At 37.4% G+C, this 20,878-nt stretch overlaps 1 protein-coding gene across 9 annotated transcripts in view; it reads left to right on the forward strand.

Annotated features, from left to right (window-relative positions):
• Nucleotides 1–17,225, forward strand: part of NDUFAF5 (NADH:ubiquinone oxidoreductase complex assembly factor 5) — a 39,385-nt gene extending 22,160 nt beyond the window's left edge. For 2 of the 9 annotated variants that reach the window (XM_045833416.1, XM_045833417.1), the window contains exons 7-11: nucleotides 993–1,190; nucleotides 8,178–8,238; nucleotides 16,069–16,152; nucleotides 16,500–16,582; nucleotides 16,752–17,220. In XM_045833416.1, the coding sequence (XP_045689372.1) occupies nucleotides 1,035–1,190; nucleotides 8,178–8,238; nucleotides 16,069–16,152; nucleotides 16,500–16,582; nucleotides 16,752–16,844 (477 nt within the window). In that variant the 5' untranslated portion in view covers nucleotides 993–1,034 and the 3' untranslated portion in view covers nucleotides 16,845–17,220. Of the gene's footprint in view, nucleotides 1–992; nucleotides 1,191–8,177; nucleotides 8,239–13,994; nucleotides 14,077–16,057; nucleotides 16,153–16,499; nucleotides 16,583–16,751 lie in introns of those variants that run through there. The other 7 variants (XM_045833414.1, XM_045833415.1, XR_006785038.1 and 4 more) reach the window with 6 other exon arrangements.
• Nucleotides 17,226–20,878: the final 3,653 nt, after the last annotated feature.

Genomic DNA, 20,878 nt, shown 5'->3' on the forward strand with positions numbered 1-20,878 from the left:
CTAGTTACAGATTGTAGGTCTGAGAGTCAGTGAGTAAACAAATGCAATTCTGGACTTCATTGTAGCCACTATTTTGCTTAAGTTACCGGTTAAAAAGTGTTTTTGTCCTCAAACTAGAAAGTAAGTTAGTTACATCTCCTTAAGAAAAACTAATGTGTTTCCAGGTTACTGTGAATTATAATTGTTTCTCTATCAATTAGCTTTTTCTGCAGCTCAAGGCACCCCAGCTTAGTGGTTTAAAACAACAACAATTAGCTTATGATTTTGTGGATTGAGATTTTTGGTTGGATTTAGGAATTTTTTCTGGTTCTGGCTTGGCTTATCCATGTGTTTGTGATCTGCTGCTGGATTGTCTTGTAGCTTGTTGGTCAAGGACGGCCTCAGCTGGGAGGCTTACCTTTGCTCCTCTTGTTCCTCATCCTTCACCAGACTAGCTTGTTCACAACATGATGGCCAGACCAAGCTCCAAGAGAACAGGTAGAAGCATGCAAGGCCATTTGAGACCTTGTCTTGACACTGACACACTGTCACTTGCATTGCATTCCTTTGGCCAAAGCAAGTCACAAGTCCAGCCCATATTCAAGGACAACTTCCATCTCTTGATGGGAGTTGTTACAGAGTGGCATTTCAGAGGGCACAGATACAGAGAGAATTGTGAGTTTTTGCAGTCTACCACACTATCGTATTTTTCCCTTCAGTATTTTTTTGATAATATAGGTAAGTTGTATCTATTTTTAAAAATTTTTAAAACATATATTTTATACATACTAATAGTGTCAATATACATATTATCTATCTTTATAACAATATTATACTGCAGTGCCTTTTTGACGGTTGTTGCCGTAGGTGTTATTTATTAAATTATTTAATTATTAATTTGACAAAATAAGAATGGTAATCATAAAATACTGATTTAGTTATAAAAATAATATATTTTTACCATTTTTATATGTAACATTTTGAATAGTTATGTTGTTTTGTATTTATTTCAGATTCATTATGTTTTAAAACCAGATGGAGTTTTTATTGGTGCAATGTTTGGAGGCGACACTCTCTATGAACTTCGGTGTTCACTACAATTAGCAGAAACGGAAAGGGAAGGAGGATTTTCTCCACACGTTTCTCCTTTCACTGCTGTCAGTGACCTAGGACATTTGCTTGGGAAAGCTGGCTTTAATACACTGACTGTGGTAACTATCAAGAGAATTGGGTAACCCATTAATTACATAGTTCAGAAGCAACTTCTCATTTTAAGGATAGAAACTGTAGGTATCGAGGCTATTATTGGTACGTTTTGGCGCTTTTTCTTTTAAAATTTAATTTGTATAAACACATCTTGATTGACACAAAGTAGCAATGTAAAATTCTTAGTATTAGTTACTTGAATAGTAGTTGAAAAACAATCTACCTCAGTTAACAAGGAGGCTATGTTTTAAGACATAGCTAGGGAAAAGGGGATACACAGGAGAGTTTACAGTATTACTTCTATCTCCAGTCCTCAATTGAAATAGTGCCATGTGAACCAGAAATGAGAGAATGTGCATTCACAAGGGTTAGAGAATGTAGGATGGGGCTGTACTCCATTAGGGCTGGAGAGATCTGGAAAGTGGACCCATAGGCCTTCAGTGTAGAAGAAACATGGAGTCAGCATGATACAGTGATAGAAGAGGGCATGGGTGTCTGACAGGGATAATTTGGATCCTTACCTTGCCCCTTTACTAGTGAGGGGAATTGAAAGATTTATTTTACTTCTCTGAGCATTCTTTTTTGTTTTTAATTTTTATTTTTTAATGTAAATATTACTCACCTTGGGTGGCTGTTAGGGTTTAAAGGGTGTGAAGTGGCTGCACCTCAGCAGATGCTCAGTAAATATTAGCTCCTGTCCTCTTCTCTCTCCCTCATTCTACTCTTAGCACTCTCCAGGCTAACACTTCCATCAACAGGTCATCTGGAGAGAAAATGATTACCCCCTTCCAGCTCCTTTCAATAGCAGAGTAATTCTAAAGGATGCTATTACTGCCTTCAGAGTTTGCTGAGTAGACTTGCTATCGTTGTCTGAACCCCTCAGGCCTAGAAACATCTCTAAACTTGATTAGAAAAAATTGGAATTTCTTTCTTTCTTTTTTTTTTAGATTTTTATTTATTTATTTTTAGAGGGGGCAAGGGTGGGAGAGAGTGGAAGAGGAACATCAATGTGTGGTTGCCTCTTTAGCACCCCCTAATGGAGACCTGGCCTGCAATTTAGGCATGTTCTCTGACTGGGAATCCAACCAGCAACCCTTTGGTTCACAGGCCCGTATTCAATCTACTGAGCCACACCAGCCAGGACAAAATAGGAATTTCTTGATGAAGAAAAGCTTCTCATTGGATAAGTAGAGACAGTAAGTTTAAAATCAAAATAAATGTGTAAGGTAATTTAGTGTGAATGTATTTCATAAAATCAGCCAACCAAAAATGGATTGTCCTAACCTTCCTTAATTTGATAGAAAGGTGGGGCATAGACCAGGGCCTCTGGTATTGGAAAGGGACTTTCAGGGAAGGAAGAGACAATAGGCTACAAAGTGATAATAGCCCTTAAGATTTCACTTTTGTATTTTGTAAACTTGTAAAAAGCACAAGTCAATAGAAACTGCATCCTGAGATGTTAGGCAGCTGAAAATGGGAAAACTGCTTTATGTGAAGATTCTGCTTTGTAATTAAAACAAACACTCAATATAGGCAGTGGTACATTGAGGGAATCACTGTATATTTTTAATACATTTTTAATTACATAGGTTTTAACACAAATGTATTTGGTTGTAAACAGCACACACTATAGATAATATGAAACTGTCATTTCCTTTAGTCCCCAAAAATCTTAGTTTTCTCCTGAAAGCAACAATTCTCAAAATTTTGGTCTTATGACCCCTCTACACACTTAAAATTACTGAAGACCTTAAGAGGCTTTTGTTTATGTGCATTATATCTGCCAGCATTAACTATATTAGAAATTAAAACTGAATTTTAGTAATTATTCTTTTAAAGCTAATGATATACCAGTACCAATTACATTGTAACATAAGTAACTATTTTTTTGTGTGAAAAAGAACTATATTTTCAAAAAGAAAAAAATGAGAAAAAAGAATATCATTGCTTTACATTTTTACATATTCTTTTAACATGTCATAATAAAAGCTGGATTCTTGTGTCTGCTATGTTTTTTTTTAAGATATCTTTTTGTTTTTAAGATTTTATTATTTTTAGAGAGGGAAGGGAGAGAGAGAGAGAAACATTAATGTGCGGTTGCTGGGGGTCATGGCCTGCAACCCAGGCATGTACCCTGACTGGGAATCGAACCTGCAACACTTTGGTTCACAGCCTGCACTCAATCCACTGAGCTACACCAGGCAGGGTGCTTCTGTGTTTACATGTGTTGCAATACCACATGTCATGTAATTTCTGAAAAATCCCATTGCATATTCATGAGATTTAGAGGTGAAAGAGTCAGATATATAGAATGGTGGAATATGATAACAGCTACTTCTAGGGCAGCAGGGACCCAAGGAGTCCCCAAACCACGCTGAGATCTGCTGCCCTAGAAGTAGCTATTATCATACTCTACTATACTATATACAGCATATATATAGTATATACCATACTATACTATATATATGCTATACCATACTATATAGTATGGTATATGGTACATATACCATACTATATATAGAGCAACGCATATTTCTGAAACTTATTTTTCATTCTTAATAGAATATTTTAGATTGTTTTCCAAATCAATGTGAATATATTTGCCCTCCTTAACTTCTGCACATTATTCTCTAGTAAGACTGTACCACAGTTTTATTTCACTATTTCCCTAATGAACATTAGGTTTGTTCCAGTTTTTTGTTGTTGGTAGTCTTTTTTGCCAAGAGAGACAATTCTGAAATGACTATTCTTTCAAATGAATATTGTTTTCATTTATTTATTCAATCTTACAACAAACATTTATTGAGTACCTCCTCTGTGCCAGGCACTATTCTAGGTACTTTGGATATAGCAATTGAACAAAACAGAAATCCCTGCCTGATTTTCTTGAATTTATAGAGGGCCTGTCAGTAGACTTTAGAGGGTCCAATAACACTGGATGTTGTAAGGAAACATAGTTTTTGTTGTTTGTATGTGTAGAAAAGGGCCCATATTTTTTACTACATCTTGAGAGAGGACTGTGATTGAAAATAGATCAGAATCTACTGATTTCAAGCATTAATCTCTAGTATTCAATTTACTTATAATAAGGAAAAGGTTATCTTTACAGTTAACCCTTTTAAGAATTGCCTCCCAGCTCTGGTCTGTGTGGCCCAGTCAGTTGGGTTGCAGGTTGGGTTGCCTGTTCAATTCCCAGTCTGGTCCCCAGTTGGGACACATGCAAGAGGTAACCAGTCTGTTTCTTCCATCGATGTTTCTCTCCCTACCCACCCCCTGCAAGCAGATGAGTAAAATTTCTAACAAAAAAAAACAAGGACTGCCTCTCATATTGCTATGTTACAAACTGAAGTGAACTGAAGAGAGTCATGAATGGGAAAGTAAAAAGATGCTGAAAAGAGTAAGAGGGGATGTAGGGAATGGAAGTAATATGTGTAGTACAAATGTTCATGGGGATATGTTAAAAATTTGTACCATGCCACACAGGTTAGTAGTCAATGACGCCTTAGGGGGCTCCAGAGTTGTTGCCTATTAGGAAAAAGATAGGACTTCTATCCTGAGTCTTGAAAGTTAAATAATGTTAATCCATGCAGTTTTCTGTGGTTGATAAGTGAATTGTGCATTTCAGAAAGATTTCTACTAAAAATGCTAACCTGATACAGCATTTAAAAGCCTACATTTCTGTTAATTGGAAAAGCTATTAATTCAGAATACCCTCCATATTCTTCAAAAATGAACTGGATGACTGAAACATTAATATAATACAAAATATTGGTGTCGAATCTTCTTTGTATTTTATAAAATTAGAAAGACGTTGTTTTAATAATAAATCTGTGACTTTGTTCCTTGAGACATACACCTGTCTCTAAAGTGCTGTATTAACATTGTATTCTAATTCATTTTTAAATATTCCATCCAGAAAAGCTTTTATATAATCAATTATACAGATTTATGTTGCATACAATATTAGATATATTACTATTATACTGCAATGGTTTCTTTTAAGTGAAATTAAAACTAAGTAGTTATATTTACATTTATAGTGCCCTCTTAGGGAATTACTTTCAGAGTCAGGTGGCATTCTAAATGAAGCCATTTCCTTTTAGACTTGCCAAATTAATATATTAGGAGAAAATGCATATATGGTCCATCTTATTTTGAGTAAGGCCTTTGACAAAGCTGTGGTGGTGCTCTTTATGATTGCGATGGAGATAGTCCTTTTAATTTGCTTCATTAAAAAATGGTTTTCAAAGGATATTGCTTAATGGCTGCGTATCACCTTGGAAAAAATTTTGTTTTTAATTTTAGGATCTCTTATTTATTTTTTAAAAAGATTTATTATTTTTAGAGAGAGAGAAAGAGAGGGAGAGAAACATCAATAAGTTGTTTCTTTATATGTGCCCCATTTTGGGACTGAACCCACAACTTCGGCATGTGCCCTGACTGGGAATCAAACCAGTGACCTCTTGGTTTGCAGAACGATGTCCAACCAACTGGGCCACACCAGACAGGGCAGGATCTTTTTTAAAAATAGTTTTTTAAAGTAGAAAAATAGAAGAAATGGATTGCCTAGAGATGGTCCTATTAAAAAGTACACACACAGCCTGATCCATGCATATATTTAAAAAAAAATAAAAAATGTATAGGTAGAGAGAATGAGGTAAATATAGAGTAGGTCTAAAGTGAAAAGAAGTTTCCTCCTCCTGACTTCTGGCACCCTGTCTCTCTCCCCAGAGACAACCTGTGTTAACTGTCTAATACATCCTTTCAGAACAATTTCCTTATAGACCCAAATACAATTATATCACTTAAAACCTCCATATGCAACTATATATGTATATATATATACACACACATACATGCTTTTTAAACTTTTTCTATACTGCACTGATTTTTTAAAAATTCAATAACATACCTTGGAGATGTTCCCCTAAACACATATATCTACTGCATTCTTTTTAACAACTATACAATATTTCATTAAATAGATACACTTTAATTTATTTAACCAGTTCCTCATTAATGGACACAGAGATTGTTTTCAGTTTGGGTTTGTTTTTTTTTTTTTTGGTTTTATTTTTTTTAGTCCTTTCAGAGACTGCTGTGGCGAATTCCCTTTCACATAATATTGGCACATCTGTCAGGTCAATTTCTAGCAGAGGAATTACTGGGTCAAAAAATCTATGCATTTGAAATTTTGACAGATAGGGTCAAGTTACTCTCCAAAGGATAGCATCAATTTATATGTCTGATCAACAGTGTATGTGAATTCTGGCTTACCCTTTGTTTTGCACTTCTAAAATTAAGTGATCATCTAAAAAAAGTGATCATTTTGTTTTACTTTTCTTTAAGAATTAAAATGGATGTTTTTGGTAAGTATTCTTTTGGGCTTTGTACTTGATTCTGTGCAACATTAAAGTCCAAAATTGGGAGGAATAGGCAACACAGATAAAGTTACAGAACACACACACACACAGATCTAGGTACTTCTAAAGTAGTACGTATAAAATAAGTTTGAGATAGGTGCAGTACTTTGATTCAAACTGGAAAAAAAGTGGGTGTACTGTATTTTAGGGCTAGTTTTCAATATAGACAAACTTCTAGATCTTAGTGGCCAGCACAGAATTTTATTCCATCACAACCCCATGCTTGCTGGGCAGCCCATCTCCATCTTACAATTGAGCATTCTCACCTATGAGTCCTCTAAGGTCACCAGAGCAAAAGAGATTGGGAAAGATTCACTAACTCTTTATTACCCTGTCCCCTCCCCCTTTTCTTTGGTGAGAGAAATGCCTGTTTGTGGCTGGGAAATTTTAAGGAGCACCTGGATATTTGGGGAGCATCAGTAGTCTCTGCCACTGTACCAACAGTAAACCCCTGTGTCAAACTTCATAAAGAATGGGCATCATTGCCCAAAAGTTTACTTGAGAAATAAACTAAATGTGTCAGCAGTGCACCCATATCATTCAGGGCCAGTGCAGTATTGCTGCATTACTGAGATAGAATGAAAACATCTTGGCAGATGAGCCTGTTTGGCTTGATTCTGGGTACCACATTTTTTAAGAGAGAAGTTGAAACTGACTGTGTATAGAAAAATGTAATGAGAATGTGTAAGGATCTATTAGTTTTGTCTAGAAGACTAACTCCTCCCTCTAAAAAATGATAGTATGGTCAGGGAGGAAAAATTACTCCTTTATTCTAGGTTCTTCTGGCTGGTCTAAGAATTAAATTGACCTGAGATAGATTAATAGGAGAAAATCATCTAATTTTGTATGTAAGGGAACTCTATAAGAATATGGGGCCCAGAGACAGGCTGTTGGGGCTTATATGCATTCTGAATTAAAGAGAAGGAGTAAGATTCTGGGACTTCAAAGGAGAGGAAGGCAATTTATGTGGAGGTGGCCAAACATGTTCGGTAAACAAATGTTTCCTATGCCATGTGGGCTGCAGAAAGGTCTTTGGTTTTCAAGTCCTGCCAAATTACCCCTCCCACACCTAGCCCATACTCTGGTTATCCCTGGTGATAGTATTCTTCCTGGGCCAGACCCTTTATCAAAATTCTTTTAGGCAGTTAAGGTAAAAAGCTCGTCTGGAGCCTTTTGTTTTTTAAAAACAATCAGCCTAAAATAATCTTCATGCTAAAGAGACATATTTAGGGTGAGACAGTGCTGTTCCCCTACAGTGTCCTGGCAGTTTCTTGACTTGAAGAAGAAGGCAGTCTGGTTTGCAAAGCACAGAATAAACTTATTCTGTGGTGTTCCCAGAGAAAGAACTAGAGCCAGTTTATGGAGGTTTAGAAAGAGTTCTCTTAAAATAGTGAATATTCTGCAATTGAAGTCATCATAAGTGAGGCATAAGTCAGATGACATCTGTGAAGAATATTGTAAAGAAGATTGCTGCTTATCAAGATTGGTCTGGATAATCTCTATGATATTTTGAATCTGGACTGTATTGTGATGAATGTCAAATAAATATTTCTCTTTCTTTTTGTATAGGATACTGATGAAATTCAAGTTAACTATCCTGGGATGTTTGAATTAATGGAAGATTTACAAGGTGAGGCACTTCAAAGCACTTTCAGACTCCATTTGATAGGCATATTTTGAGAGCTCACACTATGGCAAGCCCTGAGGCTAAGCACTAGGGATACATTGGTAAGCAAGCAGGCTGTCTTTATGGAGTTTATAATGTAAAATGCATGAGGCAGACATCAGGCACCTGCTAGAAAGATAAATGTTAAATTAGAATTACTGTAAGTGCTATGAAGTAGAGGTACATAGTGCTATGACTGCCTATAAAAGCATGGCAGGACTTGGGTGGTGCATTTGAGGATGGGAGAACACATCAGTGACTTTCTTTAGCACCAGTTGGCAGTACAGATCTAGGCCCAAGAAAGTAGGTAGTTGGAGTTCCTGTAGGACTGGGATTTGCCAAGGGGATAGGTCCTGGTCTGAGAGAGTCAACAATGTCTTATCTGAAGAAGTGATTATGCTATAAAAATACAAAGATGAGTTAACTAGGAGTAGAGGGGAGGAAGTGACTCCCAGGCCAGGAGAAGAGCATGTGCAAAGGCCCTGTTGCAAGAAAAAGCATGGCAAGAATTGAAAGAAGGGTATATTGGCTAGAATACAAGTAGTAAAAGGAAGAGTTGCAGTAGGGCCTTATAGTCCCTGTTAGGATGGTGTGTCTTTACCTTAAAATGCCCTTTGAGGATGGGGGTTCTGGTATCAGATTTATATTTTGAAAAGAATAGATTGGCAGGTAAACTAGTAGGGAGACATTTCAGTAAAGCTCTGTGAGAAGTGATGGTAGTTAAGACTAAGGTGGTGGCAATGGAGATGAAAAGAATGAATGGATTCTAGAGATATTTAGGAGGTAAATTTGACAGTTCTCACTGGTGGATTATATATGCTCTGATAAAGGAGAGTAACATCTCAAACAAAACTGCTGAGTTTTTAGCAAACATAACCAGACATATGGTCTTTATCTGTAAACGGTAGTAGATTAAGCATGGGCTGGGACAACTCTTGAGTTCGAATTTAGATATGTTGGGTTTGAAATGGTTTGAAATATCTAGGAAGAGATGTCAAGTAGGTGTTTGGGTATGTGGGTTAAAAAGTTGTGAATTGTGCCCTGGCTGGGTGGCTTAGTTCGTTGGGATGTCTTCCCATACACCAAAAAGTTGCAGGTTCATTCACCAGTCAGGGCACGTACCTATGTTGTGGGTTGGATCCCTAGTTGGGGCACATACAGGAGGCAACCTATTCATGTCTCCTCTGTCTCCCTCCCCCAAACCTTTCCTCTTTCTTTAAAACCCAGTAAAACAGCGCTAACTAGTGTGACTCTGTTTGTTGGATGTTGTACCTTAAAGCCAAATGTCACTGGTTCAGTTCTCTGTCAGGGCACACACCTGAGTTGCAGGTTTGGTACCTGGTTGGGCTGCATGTGAGAGGTAGCTGATCGATGTTTCTCTCTCACGTTGATGTTTCTCTCCCTCTTCTTCTCCCTTCCTTCCCCTCTCTAAAAATAAATAAATAAAAAATCTTTAAAAAAACAATAAAACATAGCCTCAGGTGAGGATAAAAAAAATTGTGACTCATTTGTGAATAGGTGGCATTTGAAGCAGTTGCCTAGGATGAGAGCATGAGTGAGATCATGAGACTGATACTGAGCCTTTAGGAACCTAACATGTAGTGACTGCATAAAAGGATGAGCCCATAGAGAGATTGCAGAAGAACAGTTAGCAAGGTGGTAAGGAGAAACAACAGAAAATTTAGTATTGTCTAAACCAAGGGAAGTTCAAAACAAAGGGAATCTAAAATGTTTAAAACAAAAGGAGCTCTCAAAGGAGCGAGGTATGGACTGAAAAGAAAGCTCATTAGATTCAGGAACAAGAAGGTTATGACCATGGTGAGAGCTCTTTTGTTGGAGTGATAGAAGTAGAAGCAATGGTAGGTTGAGGCCTAAGTGGAAGGTGAGGACAGCAAATATCTACTATTTTCTCAAGAAGCTTGTGAATAAGTAGGAGATGGAAAGGCTACAGATGTTGGAGAGGAACAGAAGGGTAGGACATGGGGTGAGTTTTTCATTTTGTTTTGTCTTAACACTTGAATTTGTTTAACTGCTGATTGAAAGAATCTAAGTGCTTCCATAGTAGTGACTCTAGAAGAGAGAAGGGATAATTGATGTGTCCGATATCTGAGGAGATGGAAGGGGATGAGATGCAAAGTCTGGGGCAGGATTGACCTTGGATGGGGTGGGGGTGGCATAAAAGGAAGGGACAAGGGTTAGTTTCAATGGCATTTATGCGTGGTACCAGTAAGTTTCCATCTAATGGATCTATTTTATCTGTCAAACAGAAAATATGTCTCATACTGAGAAAGAAAGGATCAGAGGTTTGAGAACTGAGTGGAAATAATTTGAAATAATCATTGTGGAGAATAGGAAGTTGAATTGATCAGGGAAAGTTACAGAACTTGAAGGGTACATTTGAAGTTGGTCAAACACATTTGTGACTTTCTCCAACTGCACCAGGCACAAAAGAGAAAAGTTAGTTTGGGTTGAGGCCTTGCAAGTCGAGAGTGATGAAAAAACAGAGGCAAAGATAATTCCAAGAGGGAGTTTGGGTGAAAAGATGAAGGGTTTAAGAAGTAGAAATTGATAATTATAAAGCAGCCATGTGATATAAAGTACAGTTTAGGGAATATGGTGAATAATATTGTAATGACTTATGTCTAATGCCAGGTGGGTACTAGGATTACTGGCGGAACCACTTCTTAAACTATATAAATGTCTAACCACTATACTGTATACCTGAAACTAATATAAAGTAATATTGACTGTAATTGAAAAATTAAAAAAATTCCAAGAGTGTAATTGAAATAGTAGGCCAAATAATCTAAGCTGGAAGGAAAGTTAACTAGAAAGAAAGAAAACAATAAGCTACTGGATTGGCAAAAAGTAGAGGAGACATGTACAAGTAAGAGATCCCAAGGTGGTCAGAAATTGATTATGGTTGAAATACCAGGACACGCTTGAAGGACAGGAGGATATGGTCAGAAAATTGGATATTTGAATTGATGATTTTGGAACATGTTATAGGTGTGATGGAGAAGTCCATTAGTGGTAAGGAGACTAAAAACCGTTAGAGGCCATGATGCTTGATGGTTCGTTATTAACAGTGAAGTTGCCAATGGTGGTAGCAGGACTTAGGTATGGAGGGAAACTGAACCAAGTGGCAAACCCCTTGATGAATGAAAGGATGGACTGGGACCCTGATGTCTGACAGCAAACTGGAGTGGGGGAGGGTTCTGGCCACACGGTGTGGGTCCCAGCAGGGCAAGGGTTTTTCATAGGGTAGAGAGGTAATGGCCTGGAAGAGGCTTTGAGCAGCTATAGGACACTGATCCTAGCCCCCAACTGTGATAGAGATGAGGTCTGCAAAGACACATGTGTACCCCTGAGAGCTACTGGAAAAGTGATTTCTCCAAGGAGAGCCTCAGCTTACCTCAGTGAGAATGAGTGTGGCTTGATTTTTTTGTTAAACAAATAGCATAAGCAATTTTAATGAGTAGGGAACCTGAATGGATTAAAGGTGTGAAACCAGAACTATATTTACCCAAGAAAACCTTAATCTGGATCCTGAAAAATTAAAGATGATTTAAAGCAAAAGGATTATAAAAACAGTTTATTTACAGATTTATAGTTTTTTTGTGAGCATTACTGCACTTGCTTTTCTCAATAGCCTTCTGGTAACTCCTTCCTTTCTGCTGTATTACAAGTGAGAAAGCTGAGGCCTAAAGAGAACACTTACCTCCTAGCAGAGTTAGGTGCCAGACTCTTGTCTTCTTGACTCCTGCGCTAGAACACTCTTAACTTGATTCTACTGCTTCTTGTAGCTACCCGTTTGTAACAGGTCCATTTTACGCATTGTCCAGCCTCTGAGAATTGCAAAGGGGAAGATGTATAGCTGAATATTTAGTATTGTAGTCACTATTTATTTATTATAATTTAATATAGGGATTGGCAGCCTTAGCATGCAGCCGAAGGTGACAGGAACCAATAATAAATCCCATACTCCACCTGAGCAGTGCTCCACACACTTGGCTCCCCCTGATGTGATCATGGAGCCCCTTCACCTGAAAGCTTGAGAGATGGTGGTGCACTGGTAATTTATTGTTCAGACTGTAATGATAATTTTTTTTTCAAATACAGCACTTATTTTTGTTCTCCTATATAATAAATGCTGTGCTCATGAGTCATTTCAAGAAAGAAAAGAGAGATGAGAGTGTAGACCTGTCAGTTGAAAGAGGTTGCTGCCCACTGATTTGAAAATACAGTATTTACTCTATGCTAGGTGTAATTTTATGATATTTCCTAGTACCCTAATGTTACAGATGAGCAAATTGAGACATTGAGTAGTTAAGTATCTTGTCCATGGTCACACTAAGTCTAGAGTTATGATTTGAATCCAGAGTCCTATATTACATACTTGATCTCTGTGGGCTTTTTTTAAATTAAGTTAGATAGATGTTCAGTAAAATGAATTAATCTTAAGTATACAGCTGCTAGTAATTTAACCACCATCTAAACAAATACAGCATTTCTAGTCACTAGAAGGTTGCCTTCTGCCCCCTCCCAATTGATAATCTGGGTTTTAAATTGATCATTTTTTTTGAGAAACTGTTGCTTTTTATTTACCTTTAAGAAGTTTTTGCCAGTGTCCTTATTTCTGCTGTAAAGTCTTTAACACAAATCCTGTGTTTTAGTCTCAGTGTTTCCTATCTTTAGTAGGATTAAGAGGAATTATTTAAAGATAACTTGTAAAAGTGATATTTAGCAAAGTAGATATAAGCATTAACTGGTTGATTTTATATGCTTTCACTTACCATTTATTGAGCATCTGTCGTGAACCAACCAGTGAGCTAATGATGGGAAAACATGGTCCCTGATCTCAGGGAGCTTATGTTCTAGTAGAGAGATACAGAGATAGACAGACATCTGTATTTAGCTATAAAATGAGATCATTGTTTTTTACAGTACAGGGAGAAAAAGCCCCTAAATCTTAGGGAGTAAGGGATGCTTCTGCAGAAGAGGCAGCACCTAAGCTAAAATGAACTTGCCAGGAGAACGAAGGGGTGGGTGCAGATTTGGGGCAGGGTTGGCATTGCATTCTAGGCCAAAGAAATGGCCTGTGTAGAGTTACAGAGATGTAAAAGGATACACACTTCCTTAATAAGGAACTGTACAGTATTTCAGTATTGCTTGAACATGTAAAATGGGAAGATGATGGAAAATGATGCAGGATAGTCCATTAGAGTCTTCTAGATTTTATCAGGTGAGCCTGATAGTGTCTTGGAAAAGTTTTGCACAGAGGAGAGACAGTCAAATTAGTGTGTTAGAGGGCTCACTCTGCAGCATTGTGTATGAGTATATTTTATGAGGAAGGCAAGACCACAGTTAGTATAGTTAACCTCTTGTTATGCATGAGGAAATTGAGGCACAGAGAGAAGTAACTTGCTCATGGTGATGTATTTAATAAGTAGTAGAGCCAGTATTTAAACCCAGCATAGCAGCCTGACTCAGACCCTGAAATCCTTACCCTTCTCCTGAAAGGTCAGAGGGAGCTAAGATAGGAGAATAGTGGTCAGGGGATAAGGAAAGTAAAAGCTTGGGTGACTTCCAGGTGTACGGCTTTGCAGACTGGAAGATAGTGCTACCTTCAAATTGGTTTTTGGTATTTTACATTGCATTATACTTTTTTCTTGGTGGTTGTGTTTCTCATTTAAGCTGCCATTATTATTAATTCACAGAAAAATGTCGATTTTATACAACCAGTTGTATATCAGCAATGAATGCATGAAAAGTTTTGGAGGCTTTCACAGTAGTTTTAAGGTAAGTTCAGTTGTTGTTGTTTTAGACAATACTCAGTATTGTTCCTAGTAAACCAGAATAAATTACATTTTTTTAATAAACAGTTGAACTTCACCTTAAAAACACTGTGAGAATCTTAAACAGTTACCTCCTTCCAGATTTTTCTATCATGTCAAAGCCCAGAGCTGGTCAGAAGTCCACAGATGTGTTTCCCAGGTTGTCTTTAGTAAAGGTCCATCAGAATGCATTATGAAGTATTATCATGCCATTTTGAAAATCACAAAGCTCAGTTTCATAGAGGTTAAATTACTTTGCTCCAGGTTATGAAAGGGTCAGAACTGGGATTTTGATCCCAAATTCTAGACTCTTCACAGGAGAAGGGAAGTTCAGGATGGCTGTGCACTTCCCTGTGAGAGGAGGGTGGGCTGACCTAGCAGCAGAGTTTCAGTCTCTGCTGTCCAGGAATGCTCCTGAATCCCTGTAACAGAAGGAGCATTATGCCTAGGTTAGACCTAGGTCAGACTTCAGAAAAAGCATTATGTCTAGTAATCTTAATTAGTATATCCTATTAAGTATTTACATTAAAAAATTAAACCTGTTTTTCACTGGTGCTTCCTGCTAACTAACGTCATGGCAGCAGGAAGTTAAGCATAAGTGAAAGCACCACAGCCATTAGCAGCAACAGACTCTTCCAATGTGAGTCCCCGTTTACTTCTGGTCTCCTGATACAGTTGATACTCACTATATAGGAGAATGTTTTAAAATGAGATTGTAGTGGGTCTAAAATGTTAGCATCATAAGCCTTAGAGATCATCTAGTCTGGCTACTTTAAAGACCCGGAGCAATTGGTCTAAGATCATCTAGCTGCTTTGTGACAGTGAGTAAGATCCACCCTCTTCTTCATGATGATTAATCTCCTGGTTTGTTTGTCTTTTGGTCTTCCTGAATTGGGGCTGCTTAACTCACAGGATGAGAGACATTGCTTTTAGTATCCGAGATTCATTATTCTAGGGAATAATAGGAGCCTTTAGGATCGGAAAGAATGAGGTTTACTTATTACCACTAATTTGTTGATTGTTTTCAATAAGGCCATTGAAAACTTGGGAGATTATTATTTTTAAACTAATAATGAACATTGATATTGAGAAGTTTATTGGTTTTCTTTTGTGAAAGTAGAAAAACAAAATCAAGAAACTGATTTATTCTCTACAAGTATATAGAGAATAAATATAAAAGATTTTTGATTTGGAATTTTTTTTAATTTTGAAGACTAGTTTAAAATCTGGCCTTTCAAAATAATTTTGTTTGTATATGCATAAAGAAGAATCAAATATACAACACTAGTTTTTAATGAACAATAGAATAATATTAACCCTAGCCTTTAGCTATCAACTTAGCAGAAAGAAATCTAAAAATAAATTTTAAAACATTAAAGATAGTGCCCCTGAAAAGAATGTACCTAATTTTTTCCTAATCTGGGATTAGTGAAGAATTATAAAATTTAGAAACCCATCAGCTTTGGTATAATCTAATGAGCATCAGAGCCCTTTTCCAAGTTTCATGATCATATTACAATTACGGCTTAGAAGGACTAAGGCATTGTAGCAGTGTCCTGTGCTCCTTTGAAGAGCAGCTAAAAGGGGCATAAAATGTGGCATCCTTGGAAAGGCACTTGCCAACTCTTGATGACTCACCTGGAGGGCCACTCACCTCAATTTTTGCCCAGCTGGCTCACTTTAGACCATCACTGACAAGTAAAATGTGCTTATGGGCACAGCCTCCTGAAATTTGACTTCTCTACTTGTCTTAATACCCAGAAGCTTCAGGTAGTTTTGCCTTAGTCACTAAGAAGCTTCATTACATTCTGAGAGCAAAATGAGATTATTTAGTAATTTTATATGACTATTAGAGAATGGTGTACTGTTGGATGGCATAAGGTTAAATTGGCAGTATCGATTGAGCTGTTCAGGGTATTTGCTGTATGATCTCAAACTGCCTGTAGTGTATTTTTAGGTATGGGTGAGAGCAACTGCGCATGGAATAGAAAAGCTCTCCTGCACCGGGACACAATGCTGGCAGCTGCAGCTGTGTATAGAGGTAAGGAAGCCGACTGGTCTGCTACCCAGATGCACTGGGGAACTTGTCCCTTGTCATGTTTATCTCTTACAATTGCCAGTGCTTTGTCCTTTCCTGTTAAAGCACCATTGGACTTATTGTCCTTCCTTCAAATCACAGATCTTGTTCCTCTGTATCCCTTTTCTATACAGTCCTTACTATTTCCATACTATCAGCTTCTCCAGTATTGAGAATTTTCAGGTAAGGCATTTCCAGAATCTTGAAGGCATCCCAATATCCATTTCTCTTGAGGGCATGACTTTTATGAAGCAAATTATTTTCCCTACTGGCATTTTTTCAGACTATAAGACCATTATTTGTCTTCGTAGAAATGTACAGAAATGAGGATGGTTCAGTACCTGCCACATATCAGATCTATTACATGATAGGATGGAAATATCATGATTCACAGGTAACAGTACGACAAATCACTTTTCTTAGTGTGTTTATGTTTCCATTTGCTTTTTATTGTTTGTTTACTTAGGGAGGGGGATTTTTTAAAAATATAAAACATAAAGGCACTTAGTTAGGACTATACATTTATCTATTTCTAATGTCTTTAATTTTATTATTATTTTCAGGCAAGACCAGCTGAAAGAGGTTCTGCAACTGTGTCATTTGGAGAGCTTGGAAAAATAAACAATCTTATGTCACAGGGGAAAAAATCACAATAAATATTTTATTTAATGTTAACGTGGTCCAGAATTTTTATCAGAGATGGGCAACTTTCAGATCTAAATTTATTACATGTTGGAGCAAGAAGCAATGTGTTAGCTATTTACTAACAGACTTATCAAATAATTAGAGTAACCTAAAACTGTACTATGTTTAGTAACCATTTCAGTTTCACATGGTTTCTGTTCCCATGTAGACACTGTTATCCAATGATTGGGTTGCCTTGTGTGCACATTCAGCCCAAAAGCAAAAAGATATATCTCTGAAAAACCCACAGATATGTTCACACATACACATGGCTGACATGTTGGGAAAACATTACACATTACACATTATTTCTGTAAGAGGACCACAGCAATGGGAATGAGGGGAAAGACAAGTTGGTAGGTTCCCTAGAGTTCTGGCTCACTTAGAATAAAAATAGACTTTGTATAATAACTATTGTAAGATAGTTAAGCCAAAATTATTTGTCACATTGTTGTCTTTGTCATGAAGAGAACAGAGGTTTAGGTACCCCTCCAGAGCTATTATGTAGTTTTTTACTTTGGAAGAGTGTGTACCTTTATTGACTTCTTCCTTAATTTTTTTAAAGCACCAGAATTCTAATCATATTTCTTTTTTTACCTCCAGAACTTGGGTGGACCCCCATGGTCCCCCTTAGAATAATTAAGGTTGCAAAATCACATATAAAACTGTCTACACAGTGATGAAAAGTGCTATTTGTTGTTTGACTTTCCTTTGTCATTTAGGGCCTTTGGCACTATTATTTTTATCCAAGTCTACTAGTAGTGATCAAAAGTATTTGGAAGCATTTAAGCTCAGACAGCTTACTATAGGGGAAGAAGGAAGGAGGGATGAAGGTGGGGAATATACAAGAGTGAGTGCAAGTTTGTTCTCACCAGTCGGTCAGTGGTGAGCAATTTGCTGTCCTTTTCATTTAGCCGGGTGTGATCACAGCCTCTTCTTCAGCTCCACTAAGTTATTACAGCATTTGCTTCTCTCTCTCCTGTCTACCTTCCCTCCCTTTCCCATACAAGTACCAGGCTCTTCCTAGATAGGGGCTGTGTCTTACCCTTTACATAGCAAAGTACTCATAGATAGTCCATTACATTTAAATTGAATTAAATTATGTGAAAAAGTACCCTTGGGAAGACTAAGTTACAGTTAAAAACCAAAGTTTTGTAAGAAAAACTTCCTCTCTTCAGTTAGGAAACTCATTGATATTAGAAGCTGGCATTCTCTTGGTAGCTTTTTTGTTTTTTGGTTTTTGTTTTATTTTAAAGATTTTATTTACTTTTAGAGAGGGAAGGGAGGGAGAGAGAGAGAGAGAGAGAAACATCAATGTGCGGTTGCTGGGGGTTATGGCCTGCAACCCAGGCATGTACCCTGGCTGGGAATCGAACCTCCGACACTTTGGTTCGCAGCCTGTGCTCAATCCACTGAGCTACGCCAGCCAGGGCTTAGCTTTTTTGTTTTGAACACAGGAAAAAAATACCTAGGAAGTAGAATTTGGGAAAGGTTTTTTTTTTAGTTTGTTTTTTTTTTAATTTTTGTAAGCCTAATTTTTAGAATTTAAAGGGAGAAGAGAACCTGTGTATTAAAGTGCAAACTGGTGACCAAGGAACAGAGAAACTCCATTTGTCTGTGTTTCTTAAAGGACATGTGTTAAATGTGAGTGACAGTAGTACAATTATTTATTTTAATGTAGCAGTAGCAAAATTATTTTTTAAGTTAACATCTGCTTGAAGTATCGTGCTTTAATTGTTTGGAAACTTCAGGAAATTTATTTTTCTGAATCATCCTGTTAAGTAACAAAACTTTTAAAAATGTCTTATCAAAAATGTTTCCAAAATATGTTACATTCTTAAGCAGTGTGTGGAATACTACCATTTCCTTATAACTCCATATTATTGTCATAAATCAAGTTGTACTGCACTGCTTGTTTCTGACTGACTGGCCCCAAGAATGATACTATTTGTTTTGTGTCTCTTTTCCAACACTTACTTGCTGCCAGCTGTCAATCTTAGTACAAACGTGAACATTCTTGGGTCACTTCTTTTTGTCCTTTCTGACCTGGTGTAAGATCAGAATTCAGATGGGAAGGTTTCTATAAGCAGTGTATAAGGTGAGAAAGAGGACTCTCCTTTGGAGTAAAATACATGGGCTTTATCAGTTCCCTTGACAAATGAGGATTGGGGTCCACGTGCCAGGCTTTCAGTTGTTGGTCTAACAAGGCTTTACTGTGTGACACTGGTGCATCTTTTGGCTGCTGGAAGACTTTTTGGATTATTTCCTCGTCTTCGGTAATGTTCAGATTGCTGGCCTGGAGAATTTCAGAGGTGGCAGTGTGCACAAAAATGTATATTTATGAACAAGATTGTTTGCTTTATGGAAAGAACTTTTGCAGGATTTTTTGAGATGGAAGCCACCTATAGACATGAATTTTGTGATGTGATTATAAAAAGTTAACAGAAGGGTTAACACATGAAGAATCTATGAAGCAAGTTTTGTTTTTCGAATGCTCTTGTACAATTTTTATCCACCAGGTGGGAAACACAGTATGGCCTGTACTGAAGACATGTACCGTTCTTATACTCTGTATACATCCCTTAAGTAAGGGTGGAATAAAAGTACTTTACCATTGATTGATGTCTATGCAGGAAAGAAATGATTATTAATTGATAACTGGGAAAAAGAAGGGTACTTGGGGTGGTGATTATTATTTCTTCATAGGTTATTTTAGCTTCTTGCCTAAGAAGAGATGTTATATACTTTTGGACTAGGGGATGGGGGTGTTTTATTGTTGCCATTAATAATGTGAAGTTTATCTTAAGGAAACTCACCATAAGTGGACCTGCCCTTCCAGAAATTGATATACTTGAATTCTCTGCCTGGATATTTGACAGATATTTATCATGTTGGTTAAAAACATTAATTTGAAAATAATGGAAGGTGCAGTGGGTACTGATAAGTTCTTAACAAATAATGAAATAATGCTTTGTTACTTGTGGTGGTTTTAAAATCTCCCCACAATTTTTTTTATATGCCTCTCTGTAGAAGGTGGAGCTTCCTTGCCCTCCTTTTGCGTATTGGCTGAATGTAGTGATGATACCCTTCCAACAAATAGAATAAGGAAGTCAGTGTGTGTCACAGTAACAAGAGGCATTGCTTCCTCCTTGCTCTGTCTGGGATCCCTCACTTGGGGAAAGCCAGCTGCCATCTTGTGAGGGCACCCAAGCAGCACAGTGGAGAGGACCTAGAGGCGAGGCCGGCCACTCCTGTGGGAGTGAGCCATCTGGGGGCAGGTCTTCCAACTCGTCTATCAGATGACTGTGACTCCTGCTGACACCTTGATGGCAACCTCATGAGAGACTCTGAGCCAGAACCACCCAGACAGGCACCCCCAAATTTCTCATCCACAGAAACTGTGAGATAATAAATGTTTGTATTTAAGCCACTGTGTTTGGAGTAATTTGTTAACATACAATACATAATTAATTTGCTCTTTTGGAAAAAGTTGGGTGCGAGGGTATACCAAGTTAGTAATTTAGGTATAAAGCAGCTTGCTTATTTGAAATTATGTAGTCAATATAAATTGCTATATTGCTATATTACTAAATTACCTAGTAATTTAGTAATTATTTAGCTATAGTGCTAAATTACTATATTGTTTTCAAGGAAAACTGGACCTTGAGTTGACTCCACAGTATCTCAAAATAGAACTAGCCTCCCAAGGCGCATTCAGTAAGCCTCAAATTTCACTTCCTATAAGAACATCAGATCAGTTTTCTGGAAGTTTGACTGGGGCTAGTCCAGAATGAAACCAGAGAATTTGAGAGCACTCTCACCTTGAGAATTCGGTGAGCCGAACAACTGCATGGTTTCCTCAGTCTCCTCCTGCCTTAGCTGTTGAGGGGCTGACAGCTCGTCATCAGGATGGACTGGTTACCAGACTCTCAGATGTGCTACATGCTGTGGAATAGTTGAGGGCTTTTTATGTTTTTAATTTTTTATGTATTTCTATATTTATTTT

The sequence above is a fragment of the Phyllostomus hastatus genome, unplaced genomic scaffold (assembly GCF_019186645.2).
Source record: "Phyllostomus hastatus isolate PE091 unplaced genomic scaffold, TTU_PhHast_1.1 phas_contig_17, whole genome shotgun sequence".
Taxonomy (NCBI): domain Eukaryota; kingdom Metazoa; phylum Chordata; class Mammalia; order Chiroptera; family Phyllostomidae; genus Phyllostomus; species Phyllostomus hastatus.